Source organism: Aulonocara sp. 'chitande type north' Nkhata Bay, linkage group LG2 (genome assembly GCF_057382095.1).
Source record: "Aulonocara sp. 'chitande type north' Nkhata Bay isolate Kocher_YH1m ecotype deep benthic linkage group LG2, A_spYH_male_GT1.1, whole genome shotgun sequence".
Lineage (NCBI taxonomy): Eukaryota > Metazoa > Chordata > Actinopteri > Cichliformes > Cichlidae > Aulonocara > Aulonocara sp. 'chitande type north' Nkhata Bay.
The window spans coordinates 15,199,756-15,218,902 of record NC_141345.1 but is presented as its reverse complement, the minus strand read 5'-3'; the positions used below and the strand labels follow the sequence as shown (position 1 = coordinate 15,218,902).

Here is a 19,147-nt window from a genome sequence, read left to right as displayed (position 1 = left end):
TACAGCTAATTATTACATTTTTTTCTTTTTCCTTATAAATTTCAATTGTTATACATTCTAGTAAATTATCAATTACAGTTGTCATACTTTCTACCACCTTGTAGTTTAGGTTTTTATCCACATACACAGCTACTCCCCCTCCACTCTTGTTCCTTCTATTTACAAAATTCACTTCATATCCCTCCAGTCCAAAGTCCATTCCTTTCTCCGCATTGATCCATGTTTCAGAAATGGCAATAATTCCAAATGGATTTGTCAACTCATTTAGATATTCCTTTATATTGTTGAAGTTGGCATACAGACTTCTGCTATTAAAATGGATTATTGATAATTTATTTTCCGTGTTGTTGGTGTGCTTAAACTGTTCATCAGTGAAGTAGCAGCAGTTACAGCTGATGTTGTAGAAGAAATTATTTTCCGGGTCTATATCCTTTTCTAAGTCTAGAACATTATGGTCTGTGTATCGAAATGTTCTCAGTTCCAGATTATCATACAGAGAATTCCAATGAGTTATGTTGATATTGTTGCCGGATGCAGATGAAGTTCTTTTGGACTGTGCCATGTGTTGTGTTGTGTGTCACGTCACATGTGTATTCATACCTCCAGAGTAAGTTGACCTCAGTATTTGTCCAGCTCTTCCATATTTCTGATGACCAACACTTTGGCTTGTTCCGGTGTTCCATTGAGTTTAATGAATACTTTGCAGTTGGTGGTCCATGTATTTTGAATTTTTCCCTGTTTCTTCAAGTAACGTGCTTTCCTGGCAATGTCCGCATTTCTTTTTATCAGATGTTCGTTCATGAAGACATCGGATCCTTTCAGTTTCTTTCCTTGTTTTAACAGTGCTGTTTTCTGTTTTCTGTTTGCAAATCTCACAATGATGGCTGGTTTGTCACTGTCATTTTTTCGGGGTAGAGGGTGGCAAGCCTCAATGTTGTTATAATCCACTTCCACACCTTTGGACCGTAGAAAGGTAACCACTTGATGCTCCGTGGAGTTGACATCTTCCTCTCCTGGCCCTCCTACATTGTCAGTGGCGACCGCCCGGGCGTATGACCGGGGTTTGATGCGAAGCCCCGTGATGATAACATCGTTCATCCGGGTGTACTGCTCCAAATCCGCCACTCTGTTCTCCAGGTACGCCAGCCGCCGATCCTTCTCGGCGTTCTGGATGCGGAGAGCCTTAACTTCCTCGACCAGGTCCAGGATGGCTTTCTGCTGCAGTTTGACAGTAGAAATCTCCTCTGTCATAAACTCCAGCGACTTCTTAATATCGTCTCCTTCCTCGGCTGACAGAACTTTTTTCGGGCCCATGCTGAGAGACGCTCTTGTAGCTTTGCCGTGACGACCGGCTAGCTAGTTGATGCTAGCGTCCTTCCTCTCACTCACCGCTACGGTTCAAAAACATCAACTTATGAGTTTTTGAGAGGTCGCAAATGACGAGCCACCACTTCTGGACGGTTTCCCACACACGCTCTCAAAGATTAGTATGTGCAGAGTATGTGCAACTATAAACTTCAACAGGGCCTGGCTGTGGCTCAAGAGTTGGGAGGTCGCCTTGTAATCGGAAGGTTGCCGGTTCGAGCCCCGGCTTGGACAGTCTCGGTCGTTGTGTCCTTGGGCAAGACACTTCACCCGTTGCCTACTGGTGGTGGTCAGAGGGCCCGGTGGCGCCAGTGTCTGTCAGTGCGCCCCAGGGTGGCTGTGGCTACAATGTAGCTGCCATCACCAGTGTGTGAATGTGTGCGTGAATGGGTGGATGACTGGATATGTAAAGCGCTTTGGGGTCCTTAGGGACTAGTAAAGCGCTGTATAAATACAGGCCATTTACAGGCCATTTCAACAGGTCACAAGCTGGCGATCAGTCAGCAACTTGACTACCTGTCCATGTTTCTACAGTAGAATCACCATGGAGACCACGTTAAAGTCTCTTTGCACTGGTTGCATTTTTGCTCTGCGCTCCTACCTGAATAATGAGAGAAAGCTCATATGTGTGTCCTCATCAGGGTTTTAATAGTTTTGCAATTTTCATTAGTTTTTATTTTTATTTCGTTTTGACTTCAGATTTTCAATTTTATATTAGTTTTAATTAGTTTTTACCAATTGTTTGCTAGTTTAGTTTTTATTTTTTTTGAAAATCCTTAGTTTCAGTTTAGTTTTGATTAGTTTCAGTTATAGTTTTAGTTGTGTTTGCAATAATTAAGTGTAACAAAATCCCAGTTTCATCATATCAGTCATGCTCTTCTGCTTATCCTTGGGTATGTTGCTATTCCAGCTACCATACCCTGCACAGGTCGCCTGTCTGTCGCAGGGCTAACACGCAGAGACAGACAACTCACATTCCCACCTATGGGTTCTTTAAATAAATAAATAAAGGCAGATGAACAACCATTGATACCAGGCAACTATAAAATGTATATCTTGGCCCCAATGAGACTATTAACTCTTGCAGCACCGGGTGTTAAGGCAATTGACTCACACAGTTATGTAGATATCCCAGTCCTGTTGTCTCGGGATGCATCACGCTGCCTTGCCTGGTGTTAGCTTCTGTTTCTGGGGATGAGGGTTGAGTGTGCTCCCTTACCTTCTCAAGGTAAGCTAGGTTAGCCTTCTTGTGTGAGCTTTTCAAGCGCACTTTAAGGTTTGTGGGATTTTTTTTCCCTTTAGAAATGTCCCTCATAATTTGTCTCTTTCCACTACAAGACACTTGCTTTATCCAAAACACGGTCATATTCAAAGTAATCCCAAATTGGACTCTGGCGCTTTCTCCCGACTTTTACTGAAATGATTCTGCGCGTGGACGGAGCAGCGACACAGACGACTCGACTAACGTACTGCCACCTGCTGGCATAATGAGACACAGCAAGAAAAAAAATCTGGAAACGAAACTTCTTTTTCACCCTTGACTATTGTATGACACGCACACATCAATGAAAACTAAACACATTTTTGCTATAAATTCAGTTAATTTTAGTTAGTTTTGTGAACACTCATTACAGTTTTAGTTAGTTTTCCTTTTTTTTGTTTTTATTTTTATTTCCGTTAACGAAAATGTTTTTTCACTTCTAGTTTTCGTTATTTCGTTAGTTTTCGTTAACGATAATAACCTTGGTCCTCATTAGGATTTGTGTTGGTGTGTGTGGAAGTTAATAATGATGAAACAAGGCGTTTCAGGAGACAAGCAGAAATAATGTAAAGAGTAATGTCACAAATTACTTTCTCCTGGGAGTAAATAAGCAACATACTGCATTACTTTTATGAAAAGTGTGATATGTGCAATTGCTTACGTTTTTTTGAGTAATGACCCAACATTGATCACAACAAAGAATAACTCCAACATGCACAAATATTTGACTGCACAGGAATTACTTAGCAAAATCTTTGACATGCTGCTCATGTGATGGTGGACTAAAAGTGGATTCAATGAGAACCCACTGAAACTGATACTGATAATGGAGTTTAAACAGCTGAATCATTATCTTATTCTCATCATTAATCCTACTAAATATTACTATTATATGAACTTTTTGTCTGTTACAATGAATCATGTTGACCGACTGTAGTTATGTTTTCTTTGAAAGCTCCATGACCTGGAAACGTGTTCTGGAAAGAGACAAAGGATTTCAGCAGCTTCCACTTTGTGTCCATACGCTGAACTGTGGACAAAATGAGATGGTAATCATACTTTTACAAGTTATTGTATTTTAATAAAATAATGAATTATTGGGAACAGTAGAAGTTTATCAAACACATCTGTCTCCATTCCAGCAGCTCACATTAGTTCCCTAGACATCCATCATCAACCAGATGTGTGACACAGCTGTTGTTTTAAATTGATATCTGTGGGTTCTAAATTACATCTTTTGCCCATGTAGGTATAACTGGCTGTATTTTTTCTTTTTCTTTATCACACATTCTGCAGATTTCTGGGTTTTATCTTTACAGGGTCACATGATTTTATAATACCAATTGCTATTGGTCCTATCCTACGGTGAGCTGACGTGGACACTCGAGTAAACTATAGTAGATGGACAGTTACTGAACAGTCTATGGCCACAGAAGGCATGGGTAGGTATAGGGAGCGTACTTGTCACAAACAGACTGGGGCGAGGATGGGAAGGAGGTGGCTGAGGCAGGGCAGTGAAACGCCAAGTACGAGTCGACTCGTGAACACTTGATGCTGAGACAATAATCTGACACCAAACAATAACAGAACTCCAACCACCCCGGCCCCTAACAAATGTGGGCAATTTGTCTCCTTCTATTTTCATGCCACTTATTATTAGGACGTGGCGGTGCAGAGTCCAGTAATTACACTGACATGGAAACAGATAAGTTGACCTGGAAACAATTGATTAAATTATACACTGTGTCTATGCTGCCCCTCAAAATGGAAACCATCAAAGTTAATGCGTTATAATTATAAGTTTATAATTCATCATATTTGTGGGCTGGCACACTGCGATGGTTCACAGCTGTGCCTTACTGGAAGTGTGTAAACATGTTTGATTGAATCTATTTGTGCACCCAGTGCTGTAGACTGGTTTTAAACCAGTCACTGCAGGGCTCTAGAGTGTGACCAAATTTTTCAATGGTGCGACTAAAAAAAATCTTAGGTCGCACCAGTGCGACCACCTGTTCGAGTAACATAAAAAAAAAATACTCCGCAACTCTGAAAGTCTCCGTGTGGTCAACAGCAGACACACTTTATGCCCCTATCGTGGTCTAAACCAATCAGAGATAGTCAGGGGCGGGACCTCTCTGATTGGTCGTGGTCCAGATATTCATGTAGTCCGTGTGTACATTTGAAAGTGCAGGGCGGGTGGACAGAGAGAAGTGAGTAGCTTGAATAAAGCGATATCGATGAATTAAATTGACTTTTAAATGTGTTTTGCCAGAAACGCCAGAATCTCCGGTTAAAGCTCACAAAACTATTTCAACAACCACCAAACAGTAAATGAGAGCAGGTAACGGACTCCACACAAAAACGTAAACGCAGAGCATCAGAATCAGCTTTGTCTTTCTCGGCTTTCTCACCCGACGGCCCGTAGACGGACACGGCATCGGGGCTGAAAGCCGACAGCTCGCCGATTCTGATGTGTCGGGTCCGCTCTGTGTTTATGTCTTTTTTTGCACTCGATTCTGAGCTGCAGGTTTTGTCTCTGTCCAGCCAAAATTCACTGAACCAGCAGCAAAAGAAGATCCAAACGATGCTTCACATTTGATAAATATTGTCATGAATTCCCTCTGACTTTTGCTGTTTTGCCTCCACCACGATAAAAATCACACTTCATGCACAGCTCTCTCTCTCTCTGTACTTCAAGAACCGTTTTCCATCTCAAATCTGCTTTGTTTATTAAATGGCCTGCATTTGTATAGCGCTTTACTCAGTCCCTAAGGACCTCAAAGCACTTTATACTACATTCAGTCATTCACACACTGGCAATGGCAAGCTACGTTGTAGCCACAGCTGCCCTGGGGCGCACTGACAGAGGCGAGGCTGCCGGACACTGGCGCCACCGGGCTCTCTGACCACCACCAGTAGGCAAACATGGGGTTAGTATCTTGCCCAAGGATATTTGGCATGTAGCCAGGAAGCAGCCTGGGATCGAACCACCAACCTTCTGATTAGTGGCTGACCTGCTCTGCCACCTGAGCTACAGCCACCCCGAGCTACCCATCAGTCTACCGTTGTTTACAGCGCTGTCGGCAGCTGTCTTTTTTTTTTTTTTAACTTAATGACCTCGGACAAGATAGCCTAATTTCTGCTGTTTAATACTGAAGACATTTAAACTTTTTAAAACTATGCAAAATTGCAGAATGTTGCAGAATATTTTTAAGGTTATCTGCTATAAAAAGCCAGGCCAGGAAAATCTCCTTCATGTTTTTCTGAGTTTTATCCTCAGTTACTTTGACACAAAGGCATCTGCTGTGATGCTCACAATTCTGATGAAGTCTCACATGTATCAGTACTGATAAATGATCAGAATTATAATATTTCTGACTGTCTGAGGCAAAATTGAATCGAATTGGGACCTCGTGAATCAGAATCGAATGGATTCTAGAAATCAATGATGATACCCAACCTTAATGAGCAGCCTAGGCCCGACAGAGGTGGATGTAGCTGTGGGTAATGCGAAAAAATGAAAAGAACAATTGATAACTTCTTTGTTAAGTTAAGGCCTGATCCTTCTGAAATTCATAGCCAGTGCTCTGACATGGAGCCATTAACCTCTGAATGCTGAAAAAGCAGCAGTGTATCCAGAAAACACATTATATGCAGCAATAAATGCACTGCCCAAGTGTCCCCTCTACCACTGCCTTTCAGCGCCAGGCAGCAGCAAACAGGTCGTCAGAGGAGGACGTGATGATGATTAAGTTTAACATTGTCTACAATATTGACAAAGAGTGCCAACGCACTTTAAGCATAAGATTGTTAGTCAATCAATATTGTCTGTGTGGACAGCAATCCCCCCCCCCAAAAAAAAAAATAGGTGCACCAGTGCAACTGTGGCAAAAAGTTAGTCTAGAGCCCTGCACTGTGTGAAACACCTGAAGATTCGTGCAGGTTTATTTAAGGTGTACATGCACGACAGGTGGACACATAATGATATGTTTATGTGGAACACTACAATATATAATTACTCCAGAAGCATTTTGATAGGTACCATGTTCTTGTCATATGTAATGTGTGCAAATAAAGCAACATGTGACTTGCCATTTCCCTACTTTCTGCAAATGAGTCAATTCTTAAACCCGCTTTTGCTTGTAACGCAGCTTTTGTAATGTTTTATTTTTCTACCTTTGTTATGTTTTTATTGTATTACTTACTTTTTCCTTTTGACTTTCCATGAATGTACAGATGTGATAATGGACACGGAGGCTCAGACACTGGCACAAGGTCAGCAAACAACTCAGATTCTTAACAGAAAACAAAATATCAAAAAAAGAGAAAATAATTTCCTTTTTTCAGTCACAGCAACAACAAAGAAAATGTCATTATGTTGATGTAAAATGAAAACATGAAAGAAGGAGCCGTCTGAAGTTCAGAAGAAGTTCAAAGGGGGAGATGATATTCAGCAGCCACTGCTGGAGTGAACAGAAAGACACAAAACACAGAACTGAAATAACTTCAGCTGTGATTTTTTCTCTTTTACAGCACAAATGCATTCACTGAATATTAATTTTCTGTACCTAAAAATATTATTATTTAAATTACACAAGTGTACTATTAAATTAAGGATCTGATATCTTTCCACCCAAAGAAGAAGAACAGGAAGTCACCCGGCAATATCGTTTATCATTTATTTATTTATATAGCACTTTTAATTACAACAATAGTGTTGGCCGCTGTAGGAAAGATAGGAATTACACAATAACATGAAGTAACAAAATCAAATAGCATCAATATCAAATAGCGAATACAAAATAACAGATAAATAAGTAAATATGTAAATAACTCTTATGCTGTCTTGAAAGCCAATGAGTGAAAATGTGTTTTCAGATTGGATTTAAAACAAACTGACGGTCGGGGCCTTTCTAATGTGGAGAGGTAAATCATTTCACAATTTAGGCGCCACGACTGGAAACGCCCGATCACCTCTATGAACCAACCTCGACTTTGGTGTAGCCAAGAGCAAAAGATCACCTGATCTAAGAGCTGTAGTAGGCCTATGAGGCTCCAATAAAATTTTATACGTAATTCAAAAGCAGACTGGGAGCCAGTGGAGTGAGGCGAGCACCGGGGAGATATGTTCATGTGTCTTTGTCCGAGTCAAGAGATGAGCTGCAGTATTCTGGACCAGCTGGAGCTGTGCTAAACCAGTCTGGCTAAAGCCTGCATATAAAGAATTACAGTAGTCCAAAGAATGAAAGCGTGAATTGCCCGTTCTAGGTTTTTAAAAGATAAAAATGATCTCACCTTCGATAAAAGCCTCAGTTTAAAGAAAGAGCACTGTACAACTGATCTCTGAGCTAATCTGTTTCTCAAAGGAAAACTTATTATCAAATATAACCCCCAAATTTTTAGCATGTGATTTGACAAAAGGTACTAAACTGCGCAGATCAAGATCTGAGGTGCCAGAATTCCAACTTGGTCCAAAAATAATCACTTTGCTTTTTTTCCTTGTTGAATTTAAGGAAACCAGAGGCCATCCAATACAAAACTACAAGTTTGTCTGGGGAGGATGAATCAGTCAAAACATTGTCAGTTTCCTTTTTCAAACCAAGAGTCAAACTTTTATTTCCTTTAACTTTGACAAATATTGAAGTGTAAACAGCGTTTGATACATGTCATGTAAAATATGTCAATTGTTCTTATTAATAAATTAGAAAAATGTCATATTCTGATAGCACAGGGTCAGGGTCATCAGTGTTGACAACTTAGATCTCTGTGAGGTACCATAACGTAAGCAGCAAGGAAAGTGATAGGAAGACAGACTGTTCAAGTTTAGAATAGAATAATCCTTTAATTGTTCCACAAGGGGAAATTTGGATGTAACAACAGCAAGAAAGACACATATACAGACAAACAGTACACAAGACACAGAACAGAAACATACACAACTTTTACATATTTACATCGAGGACAAGGACAAGTTTCTTTTACGCATCCATTATTTTCTGGTGTCGCCATTCAACAATTCTTTCACACAAACAAACAAACAAAAAAAAACAACAAAACCCAGTAGTCAAAGGTTACGTCCACACATACACGGGTATTTTTGAAAACGGAGATTTTCCGTTTTCGTTTTAAAAAATAATCCCGTCCACACGTAAAGGCAGAAATGAAGGAAAACGCTGCTAGGAACATGCCAAAGCAACAGGTGGCGATATATTCCTAACCGTGCAGAAATGTTGGCCAATCAGAAGTCTAGAAGCCTCGGTGGGAAAAAGTAAACAAAGCTGGGGCATAGAAGCAGAACCGAGTCGTATGTGTGGAGGGACAGTAACTGTGTGTGTATATGTAAGCATTTAAACACTGCAGAGAGTAGAATTAACAGTAACAGTATTGTAGAAATTCATTTCACCGAAACAATAACCTGGTGCACAGTGTGCCGTCAAAAAATGCGCACACCTTTGACGCTGCGTTTTCTCCGTTTTCTCAGTTTTTCTCGTCCACATGTAAATGCAAAAACTAGTGATGGCCCGCTTGAAGCTGACGCTCCGGAGCGTGTGTCGAAAAAAACAACACACTGGTTCAGAAGCACTTTGTCGAGGCTTGCTTCGTTTGGCAAAAGTCACGTGACCAGTGACGTCCGAAGCTTCATTACGCACGTAACTGCTTCGGTACCTGATTCAAACAGATATAAGGAAGTGAATCATCCACGGGATTCGTGGAGTGTGTTGATGGTGACAGATAGCGACGAGGTGATCATTCCACTGACAGATATGGAGCCAGCGAGGAAGAGAGGACGTTCTGGCGTGTGGGAATATTTTGAGTTGATTTTGCTCAATTCATTTTATCTGCCGAAGTGAAAAACTTGAAATGTCCAAAATCATGTTTTCATAATGTAAATATCATTACAGCATATGACTTTAGGAACACTTCCATGTGAATTAAAGCTGATGAAGACTACAAAAATGTATTTGACACTATACGTACATGACATTGCTACACAGTTTAGAAAATCATTTTGTTTATTGTTTTTAGGTGATAGTCTGCAGGACCCAGGAATACCTGCATATCTACCAACTTGCAGTGTAGTTCCTGCACTCCACAGCCTCTTCTGTTCCATGCAAGTGGATTTTCTTCAGGGCAGGAGAAACTATTTCTAAGAAAAGAAACAGACTCAGCCAGCGCACAGTAACACTAATCCTCTTGTTAACTGTAAATAACAAAAGGGCTACCTTACATTGATCATGTTTTTACTTTGCAAGTTCTTGATTAGGGGTGGGTTTTGATTATCGCCTTTCTGATTACAATCCATGCTAAATTGAATAAAGTGATATTGATTCATTAAAATCCCGTGTCGATTTGTAAATTAACGTTATTATGCCTGAAACGCCAGCATCTCAGGTTAAACCTCACAACATGTCGTCAAACACCATGCAGCTAAAACAGTAACTGGGAGCAGGTTTACGGATTCTGCATACAAACGTGAACACAGAGCGCGGACCCGACGCGTCAGAGTCAGATTTTGATGTGTCGGCGGGTCCGCGCTGTGTTTGCCTCTTTTTTATCCCGCTGGCTTCTGCAGCTGCAGGTTTCATAACTCTCTGTTTACATCTCTAATTAAGTCTCACATGTGTCAGCTTTCTTTTAATAGATACGAAATTATGGATATATACTGTTAAATGATCAGACTTGTAATATTTCTGACTGAGGCAAAACTTTCCAGATTCCAATCAAATTGAATCGGATCCTGTATCGAATCAAAATGATTCTACAAATCAGTGACGATGCAGCCCTACTCAGCTTCCTAAGCATTTTCCCTTTCCAGTTCACAATCAATCCCACCCCTAGGTCAAAAATATGTATAGGACAATTGGCCTAATCTAATATTTTGTATGAACCTGTCCAGCTGTCCAGTGATTAAACGACAAGTAGATGGAGGCAGGACTTCACAGCAGGGGCATACTCCATAATGTGCTGTGCATTATCATATGTATATTATATATATTGCTCACTTATTGTATTTACCAACATCAAGGAGTTATGAGCAAAGATAGGCCACCATAGTGCATGTTTAAATAGGGAAAGTTTATTGATCAAAATGTAGTACGCAAATACGCATTAAATTTTTTTCAGCCCCCCAATCGAGAAAACAAAACCAATTACATGTTCAAAGCAACGGAACGGTGGCCCAATATCAGAGAGAACTCCACTCTTGAGTGAGCAGCGATGATTGAGCAGTCCGTTTTATTTTGCAGATTCAAGCTGCTCTTCAAAATTTTCACCACCAGATGTCACCGGAGAGGACTGTGTTGAAAAGCTTCGAGTAATGAACCGTTTTTCAATACAAGCTTCAGTGCTTCGGAAAGCTTCATTTGGCCATCACTAGCAAAAACTGAGTTTTCAAAAATATCCACCCTGGCCGGAGTTTTTAAAAATCTCCGTTTTCAGTGACCGAAAACGCAGTTTACGTGTGGACGAAAGGTGCAAACGCATAGCAAAATCTGCGTTTTCAAAAATACCCGGGTACGTGTGGACATAGCCAAAATCTCACCTGCTTTATACAGAATTCCACCCACAGCTGAACCTCATTAACCTCTACCACTGAGAAAACAGGTTAGACCAAATAACACAGGTCAGACAAAGAAACAGGAATAAAAATCATTCTTCTACTTAACAAACTCATTCACCCAATGGCAGGTTTGAAAAGTCATGCTCTTCACACAGTCCGACTCATGAGGTTATTTTAAAGGAAATAAACAATTGTACACAAAAGAAACACCCCTTCCTTTGGTTTCACCCAATTGACTCGATCAGCGACATCATACCCTGTATAAACAGGAAGTGCCAGGGCGGCCCCTCCCACATACCTGCTTCACAGATAGGACCTGCACAAAGAACACACAATTGTAAGTATAACTAAACTACATTAACAAATGAAAGATTCAAATCTAATGATTAACCCTTTAAAACCAGTCAGAGCGGGCACTATTTTTAAATCCCGGTAGCACTGCAACCACGTAAGCTAGCGCAATAATTTTTTTTGCATATGAAACTGGAGGAGTTGTACTTACTAGTGATGGGCAGATGAAGCCCCATGAAGCACTGAAGCTTTTCATCCAATTGGTTCACCCCAACGCGAAGCTTCATGAAGCTTCATTTGCTCTAGTAGGACACCTACTGGACGTAAAAATAATAGCTGGCATGAATTTGAAGAGTGTGGCATTTTGCACACAGCCTGTAAATGTCAACAACAAAAGGAGTGTGTAAAATATCTATATTGTAGTGATGGCAGTATACTGTGTATATTTATGCTGGCAGTATGGAAAGACAATAATAACAAAGCACAAATATAAATATCACACACATCACTTATTGCATTGTATGATATTGTTATATCATTTAGTAACATTACAGCATGCTATATTATCATTGCATTTGATGGCTCACCTGGTCTTGCTCCACAATCGGTGTTCCCCTTATTCTCATGCAAAGCTCTGTAGTGCCTAAGCATGGATGAGGTGTTGTTGTTATATCCCAGCTCCCTGGCACATAGCAAACACCTCACCTTGTACAAAAGTACAGACAGCCTAACATAGGTTTTATTGCACCATCAGTATTATGAAAATACATCTTCTGTGGAAATTCACATACCTTGTTGGGAGATATAAGCTCAAAATGTTCCCACACAGGGGAGGACATCCTCCTCTTCTTAGCTGGCTCCATTCTCTCCTGACTTTCTCTCTTCACTCTCATAAACCTCCAAACTGTCTCCAAACTCTCACTAACCGCAACTCTCCATCAAACACCCACATTTTGAATGAAGTCTGAGGGGTTTATATCGCTGTCATAGCTCGCGGAAAAAATTCGAACCGCTTCATGAACCAGTCACGTGGTACAGCCGGGCAGCGAGGCTTCGGACGTCATCATTTTCAGCTCCTCCCATAAATGAAGCAAGCCTCGATACGCGCTTCGCGGAAACGCCCCCTCCATTACTCGACACACGCTCCGAAGCCTCGATACAGAACGTCCCATCACTAGTACTTACATCTTATGCCATCAGATTGTCCTAGGTCACAGTTTCCTTCCGCATATAGCTTTGCAAAAACTGCATAAAAAGCACTTGCAGCAACAAAAACATAATATTCCAGAAACACGCTTTGCCGATCTGATCAGCTGTTCATAACACTTCCTACGTCCTTCAGCACGAATTATCGCATGTCCGCCATGACCTGCCCGAAACCGGAAGTGACGTCATTTTCGCGGAAATGTAGTTTTTTTTTTTTTCCATCAAGGCCTCATAAGCTTATGCTGGTGTTTTTAAAAGTTATGTTTGACTTTATGACTTTCTGTGTCATTTCTGGGATGCTTAGGACTCATATTGCACTGCTGGAAATAGTTTATTTTGATGCATATGCTGCTTTTTGCAAATTTGCATTATAATATTTATTTTCGTTTTTCCTGCAGTGTATAGAAATTGGTGTATTTCAAAAATAAAACTATGAACACACTCAAAATTAATTTCCTGTGGTGGGAAACTATTTTGTGCAACTTTTTTGTATTTACAGTTTTGAGGGATAAGCCTCTTAAATTTCTCTAACTAGAAATATATGTTAAAAAACAAAAACGATTTTCAATTCTTTTATAGTTTATTTCTCTTTTTTTGCAATTTATGTAATTACTATGCACTTAATGCATGCATATTATTAAAATTTAGGCTGTAGTGGTTGTATTGATGTATAGCAACTTGAAATGCTCCCAAAAATGGCTCTACAACATTTAAAAATATTATATAAGCTCTGGCGGACTTGGTTCTATGGTAGGTCTTAAAGGGTTAAGTGACATTTGGCTTTAAGAACACTTGCATAAATGTAATGAACGTAACCAATGCTAACTCAAACAGACCCGGGATAGTATGTAGAGCCAAGGTTACATCTGCAGCGTCTACATTAAACCATTATGATTGATTATAAGATAACACAAGAAAAAATAACAATATATGGAAGTAACAAATGGTAAATGAATTCAGTCCTAGCCACTTTGTCACAATCTCCCAGAGCTAAAGTGCAGCGCTGTTGTTACACTTGACACATCATAGATTAGCTCAGGTCAGCTGAACTAAAGCAAACAAACTTTACATTACCGGTGCTTGAGCACACATTATCAGGGTCATGAGACAGTTTGAGCTCCCGTTCTCGTTCCCCTACCCTAACATCTCATAAAGGATAAACACACGATAGGGTAGTGCTTGTTAGTAGTGGTCCAGTGCATAGCTCCATTAAGAGTGGAAGACTTGTATAGAAGTCCAAGGCAGGAAGTGATGTTAAATATAGCAGAGGCTTAAACCTATTGTCTTGCTCCCTTTGGAGCTACAGGGGTTAAGAGCAAGTAGACCATGTCCAGTCCACGCTTTGATGGACTGCAGCAGCAGAATTTCAATTGTGGCCATTTTCCATTCCTGTCCCTCCGGCTCTGTCATTCTCAAAGTATTTCCACTCACTTCTGTTTCTCACACTCATTTTTTTCCTCTTTTTACCTCTGTACCCTTCTGTCCCATCTTTCTCTCCCTCCTCAGGCGCTTTGTGTCAATTTCAGAATATTCCAGAGAGTAGGACTGAGCTGGCATGAAATGGGATTAGCAAAAGAGACAATTTTCACTACAAAATCTCCCTCTTTGCTCCTCTGTTCTCTCAAAGCCAACATTTCCCTCAGAAAAAAGGTTAGTTGATGTTATGTTCAATTCTTTTTTCCCTCCTTTTGATTCTGCATTTTTCAGACAGCTATTTTGTAGCTACCCACAGGTTTTCCTTTACAGGTTTCAGCCTCAGAATTGCGTACAGTGCTCAGATCTGGTTCTTCTGATTCTACTCTAAACGTTTCTTCCTTCTAACAGCGCTATACAAATACAGGCCATGTAGCATTTACCATCATCTCATCAAGCGAATCAAATAGCAGATGTTACCTCTAGTAGATTCCTACCGCTGAGGTCGCTCATTGTTCGCTGCCTCAGTATACGTGGAGAACTCAGGATTAGCAGAAGTAGAAAGCAAAGTCTCGAGGGAAGCCTCAGGTGAAGCAACAGCCTTTTGGAGCCAGCAGAGAAACCATCAAGGGTTTAGAGCAACAGTCCCCAACTCCAGGCCTCGAGGGCCGGTGTCCTGCAGGTTTTAGATCTCTCCCTGGGTCTACACACCTGAATCAAATGATTAGTTCATTACCAGGCCTCTGGAGAACTTCAAGACATGTTGACGAGGTCATTTAGCCATTTGAATCAGCTGTGTTGGATCAAGGATGCATCTAAAACCTGCAGGACATCGGCCCTCGAGGCCTGGAGTTGGGGACCCCTGGTTTAGAGAAAACAGTCTCTGGGCTCGTCCCGCACACAGCCTGAGATTCAGATTCAGAGAGACTTGTTTTTTTTAACTTGAAAGTCTATAAATGAATCAGTGGGTCAAAAACCTAGAACCACTGGCTCTAACAACCAACACTGTTAGTACAGGGCAGCTAAATCGCATAAGTCTTACATTGAGTGGTGGGCTAATAACTTGGTTAAACATTGTACATACATGTTTACACTGGCCTGCTGCCTAATCTACAAAAAACAACTGGGACAGGCCAATGTCAGCAGCTGAACGTGAGTATAACGACTGTACAGTGTAAATACACAGATCTTTATTGTCACTGTTACCAGAACAATGAAACACAGTTTGGCATCTCTCCGTTTGCAGTTTGTAGGTCTTTAAATTCAACAGTCTTCGGATAAGCGAATGAGATGAATGAAGATAAACTAAGTTTACGAGGTGAGGCAGGTTATATCCAGAAACTAAATATTTAAATATATCTACAGGTACAGTGTAAGGAGTATGATCAGGGCAGTATATGGTCCGACTGTCACAGTCTTGCTTTCTAAATTAGTTGAAACACTTGTTAACGGTAAAATAACAAATGGACTTGCTAAAAGTACTTGATTATAAATTACACTGTAAAAAAAAAAGATAAAATGTGCTGTATAGTTACATTGTTGCACAATTTAATGATGTAAACCATATGACACTGAAAGTAAAAACCTTATGTTGTATAATTCTCATTGCAAAATGCAAATTGCAGTGTTACTGAGTCCTGAGATCTTGCAGGCAGAACTTGTTGCTGTGAAATATAACACCCTAAAGGTGTTCTCAGCACATTTAATTAGATTTTAGAAGCACTAAAATTTGCTAAAACATTCCTTTACCAAGACGCGCTGGTTTTACAATTCTACTTTGTCTCTGAGAGTCTACATGCTGTTCAGCGTGTTGATGTATGACACAGCAGGGAGTTCTGCTGGAGTTCATTACTATGACTTATACTGTGAAAAGATCCGTTCTCTGCTCTAATGGACATTCCACTTGAATTACACCGGCATGTTGCACTGCAGTAAATACTCCCTAATACCTGAGCTGCTGAGTGTGTGTTTGTTTGTGTCTGTGTTTGTTTGTTTGAGCCTGAAAGAAATTTCTGTAGTATCTGTACTAAATTTAGTTTGACGTCCCTGTGTTTGGCTGCATGAAATATAAGCTGCCATAATGACAAATAGGTTCTTGCATGCTTGTGTGTGAATTGGTGTACCTATGCGTGTCAGTACGTGGGTGACTTTTTGTTGGTACTTTTGTGAGGCGGCAATAAATTCTGCTCCATATACAATCGAGCCTTGTTCATATGGCATGTGTGAATGTGTTACACAATTTGCATGTGTCACTCCTGTCACACATGAGGTGTGAAGGTTTCATTTTAATTACCAACAGTGCAAAACCATTTGCATTTTCTGCTACAAAGCTGAAATATTCAAGACATATGGGACACAAACAATCCTGATGATATAAAAAATGCCAACAACAACAAACTCTAACAGTAATATCAGTGTATTCTGATAATCGCTTCTGTTGGTCACTAAGGTTAAACTGTATTTCTCACGCACTGGGTGTAACGTATTGTGCCATCAATTCAATTACTTTTAAAGGGCACACTGTAAATGTCAACTGCTTCGGTCTATTAAAAGTTTACAGTAAATGATTTAGAAGAGTAAAAAAACACCTAGCATCATTCTGCAAATTCAACTTAATCTGGTAGAAGAAAATAATGATACACTGTTTTGATTGCAGCTTGTAAAAGTGATCAAATATGTTGTTCTGCCTGCAAAATTCCACGTTGCTTTCTCCTGCAACATGCTATGTGGGAGTGAAAAGTGTAAAGGTTGTACTCCAAGATCATATAAACCAGTGAAGCTCTGTAGAATGAAGCTAAATATTTGTCTAATATTTCTTTAATAGATATAATGGATATTTCCAAGATTATTTTATCTATTACTGGTTAAATGTGAAAAATAATGTATTTCTAAATATAAATTCAAGAATTAAAAGTGTTTGTGATAACATTAAAAAATGGGAAGTTAATACTGTAATATTTGCTGGTTATTATAAATACATTATGTTGTGTGTTCGTTCTCTCTCACCAGGTTCTGAGACAGATGCCTCTATGACAGCTGAATGTAGCTGTTTCTTCTTTATTGGGCGCATCAGGGAGTAAAGAACTCAATTATTATTTCCGCATGTATACAGCCCATTAAAAGCAGGCTGATTGGAGTGGATACATATTTAAAAGCACATCACCAAGGAGTACAAGAAGACAAAAACGGGTTCAAGGCCTGTATTTCAACTGACACCTTTCTTCTAGTTTAACAGCTAAACAAGCCAGTTACACCAGTTACTGAGATGCCATCACTCTGGGGAAGGACCTCGCAGACCACTGAAACACTTTCAGTATCTCAGGGTTTAGACTCTTCATGATCACAGTTCTGCATAGCATGACATTGCTTGTGAAGACTTTAAATATTAGACATATACCTCTCAGGTTTGACAGTTTTAATCCAAGAGTCACTATGTTTAATAGATTCCCACGAGCTACTAGTACACTGCTTGAATAGACTTTGGAAAGTTCCACATTTAATAGATTTGCTGCCAAAACAATTTAATGCCTTTAAACTGGTTCAGTATAAAATTGACAACAGTCTTGTAGACTTTGGTCAAAGCTGAGAATGAACTGATGGGTTGAAGCATAATGATAATTACCTGATTGATATGCTGTTGGTTGTTTTGCATGACAAGAAAACAGCTCAAAGCCTTACAGACATCCTATTGCCAGTTCATAGTTTGTCCTTCCCGTATCTCTGTTTAATAGTTAATTACCCACCACAGCTGAGTGGGGATGCCAAACAAGCCTCAGCATTTGTGAGAGTCCTTGACCAAGTCGTTTGGCTATAGGATTCTAGCTTTTGGCAGAGCTGGAGTTGGAGTCTTTACACCTTCTCATCTTCCTACATCCAACACCAACTGTTCAGTTCAATGAACCAAATGTTAACTTGTTATGTTCCAGTTTGAGTGTTCTTTATACGTTTGCTCAGTGGTGTGCATGACGACTGAAATACTCTGTATACCACAATGTATGGCTCAATGTAAAGCCAAGGGCACCCTGTACTCTGTAGGTTATTTAATAACAAAAAAGCATACTCTGCTCATAGGGATACATAGATTAGTGTGTAATTACATCTTCCAACAAACTGTGGCTGGGAAGGACACTCACTTCTGACTAATAGTGTTTTATTTATGTGGATAGAGTCACAGTAGAAGAGAAGTCTTATCCATCCACTTTCCATGGACCTTCAGATTCAAGATATGAAACATAAAGACAGTTTCACTAATGGAGGATAAAAGCAACTAACACAGGCTAACAGTAGCTAACTTCAGCTGAGCTTACAGAAAGAAAACTTTAATATATCATCTATAACTCACCTCAGTCTCACTGACATCGGTGATAAATGACCTGCACCGACCCATCAACTCCTTCACAAAATTTGGGGTGGGTGGGGGTGGAGCTACTATAGGATAAGAGGCAGGGCACACCCTGGACAGATCGCCTGCTGCAGGACTAACACTAGGAGACAGACAACCATTCACACTCACATTCACACCTATGGGTAACTCCACTAACTACATTTCTTTGGACTGTGGGAGTAAGCCAGAGTACCCGGGGAGAAACCAGGCAAACATGTAGACAAACTCCATACAAAGTCCACATATTAGAGTCAAACTCAGGACCTTCATTGCACCAAACTAAAGTTAAACCTTTCGAAAGAGAAAATGTTTTTCTTCTTTATTTGATTTTTTTGTATTTTTTTTCTATGGAATACATCTTTGGAGGATGTGAACTGATACGTTTCCATCTGATGCCAAGTAGCACATATGTAACCTTCCTTAAAACAGCAGCGACACAGAGAGACCCACATCCTTCATTGTCGTACCCTCTGACAGCAGTTTGACAGCACAGTGCCCTCTGACCTCTGAGTATAAACTCGAAGTATAAATGCTGAGTGTTGAAGGTGGTGTGTAAACAAGTTTCTACCACTAAACAAACAGAAACATTTTTACTTTTCATTTCATTGCAACTGTGCATAAAAAAATCAATACTTAAAAATAAACCCTTCACTAACCGCCTAACCAA

General features: G+C 40.1%; 1 protein-coding gene across 1 annotated transcript; it reads right to left on the bottom strand.

Moving 5' to 3' along the window:
- Positions 1–509: 509 nt before the first annotated feature.
- LOC147337513 (uncharacterized) lies at positions 510–1,372 on the bottom strand. The gene has a single exon (XM_086305416.1). It carries the CDS (start codon positions 1,312–1,314, stop codon positions 619–621), a length of 696 nt encoding a protein of 231 aa, XP_086161542.1. The 5' UTR covers positions 1,315–1,372; the 3' UTR covers positions 510–618.
- Between the last annotated feature and the right edge of the window lie 17,775 nt (positions 1,373–19,147).

Coding starts and splice junctions, on each gene's coding strand:
- LOC147337513 (XM_086305416.1), bottom strand. CDS start 1,314: ATGGGCCCGAAAAAAGTTCTGTCAGCCGAGGAAGGAGACGATATTAAG.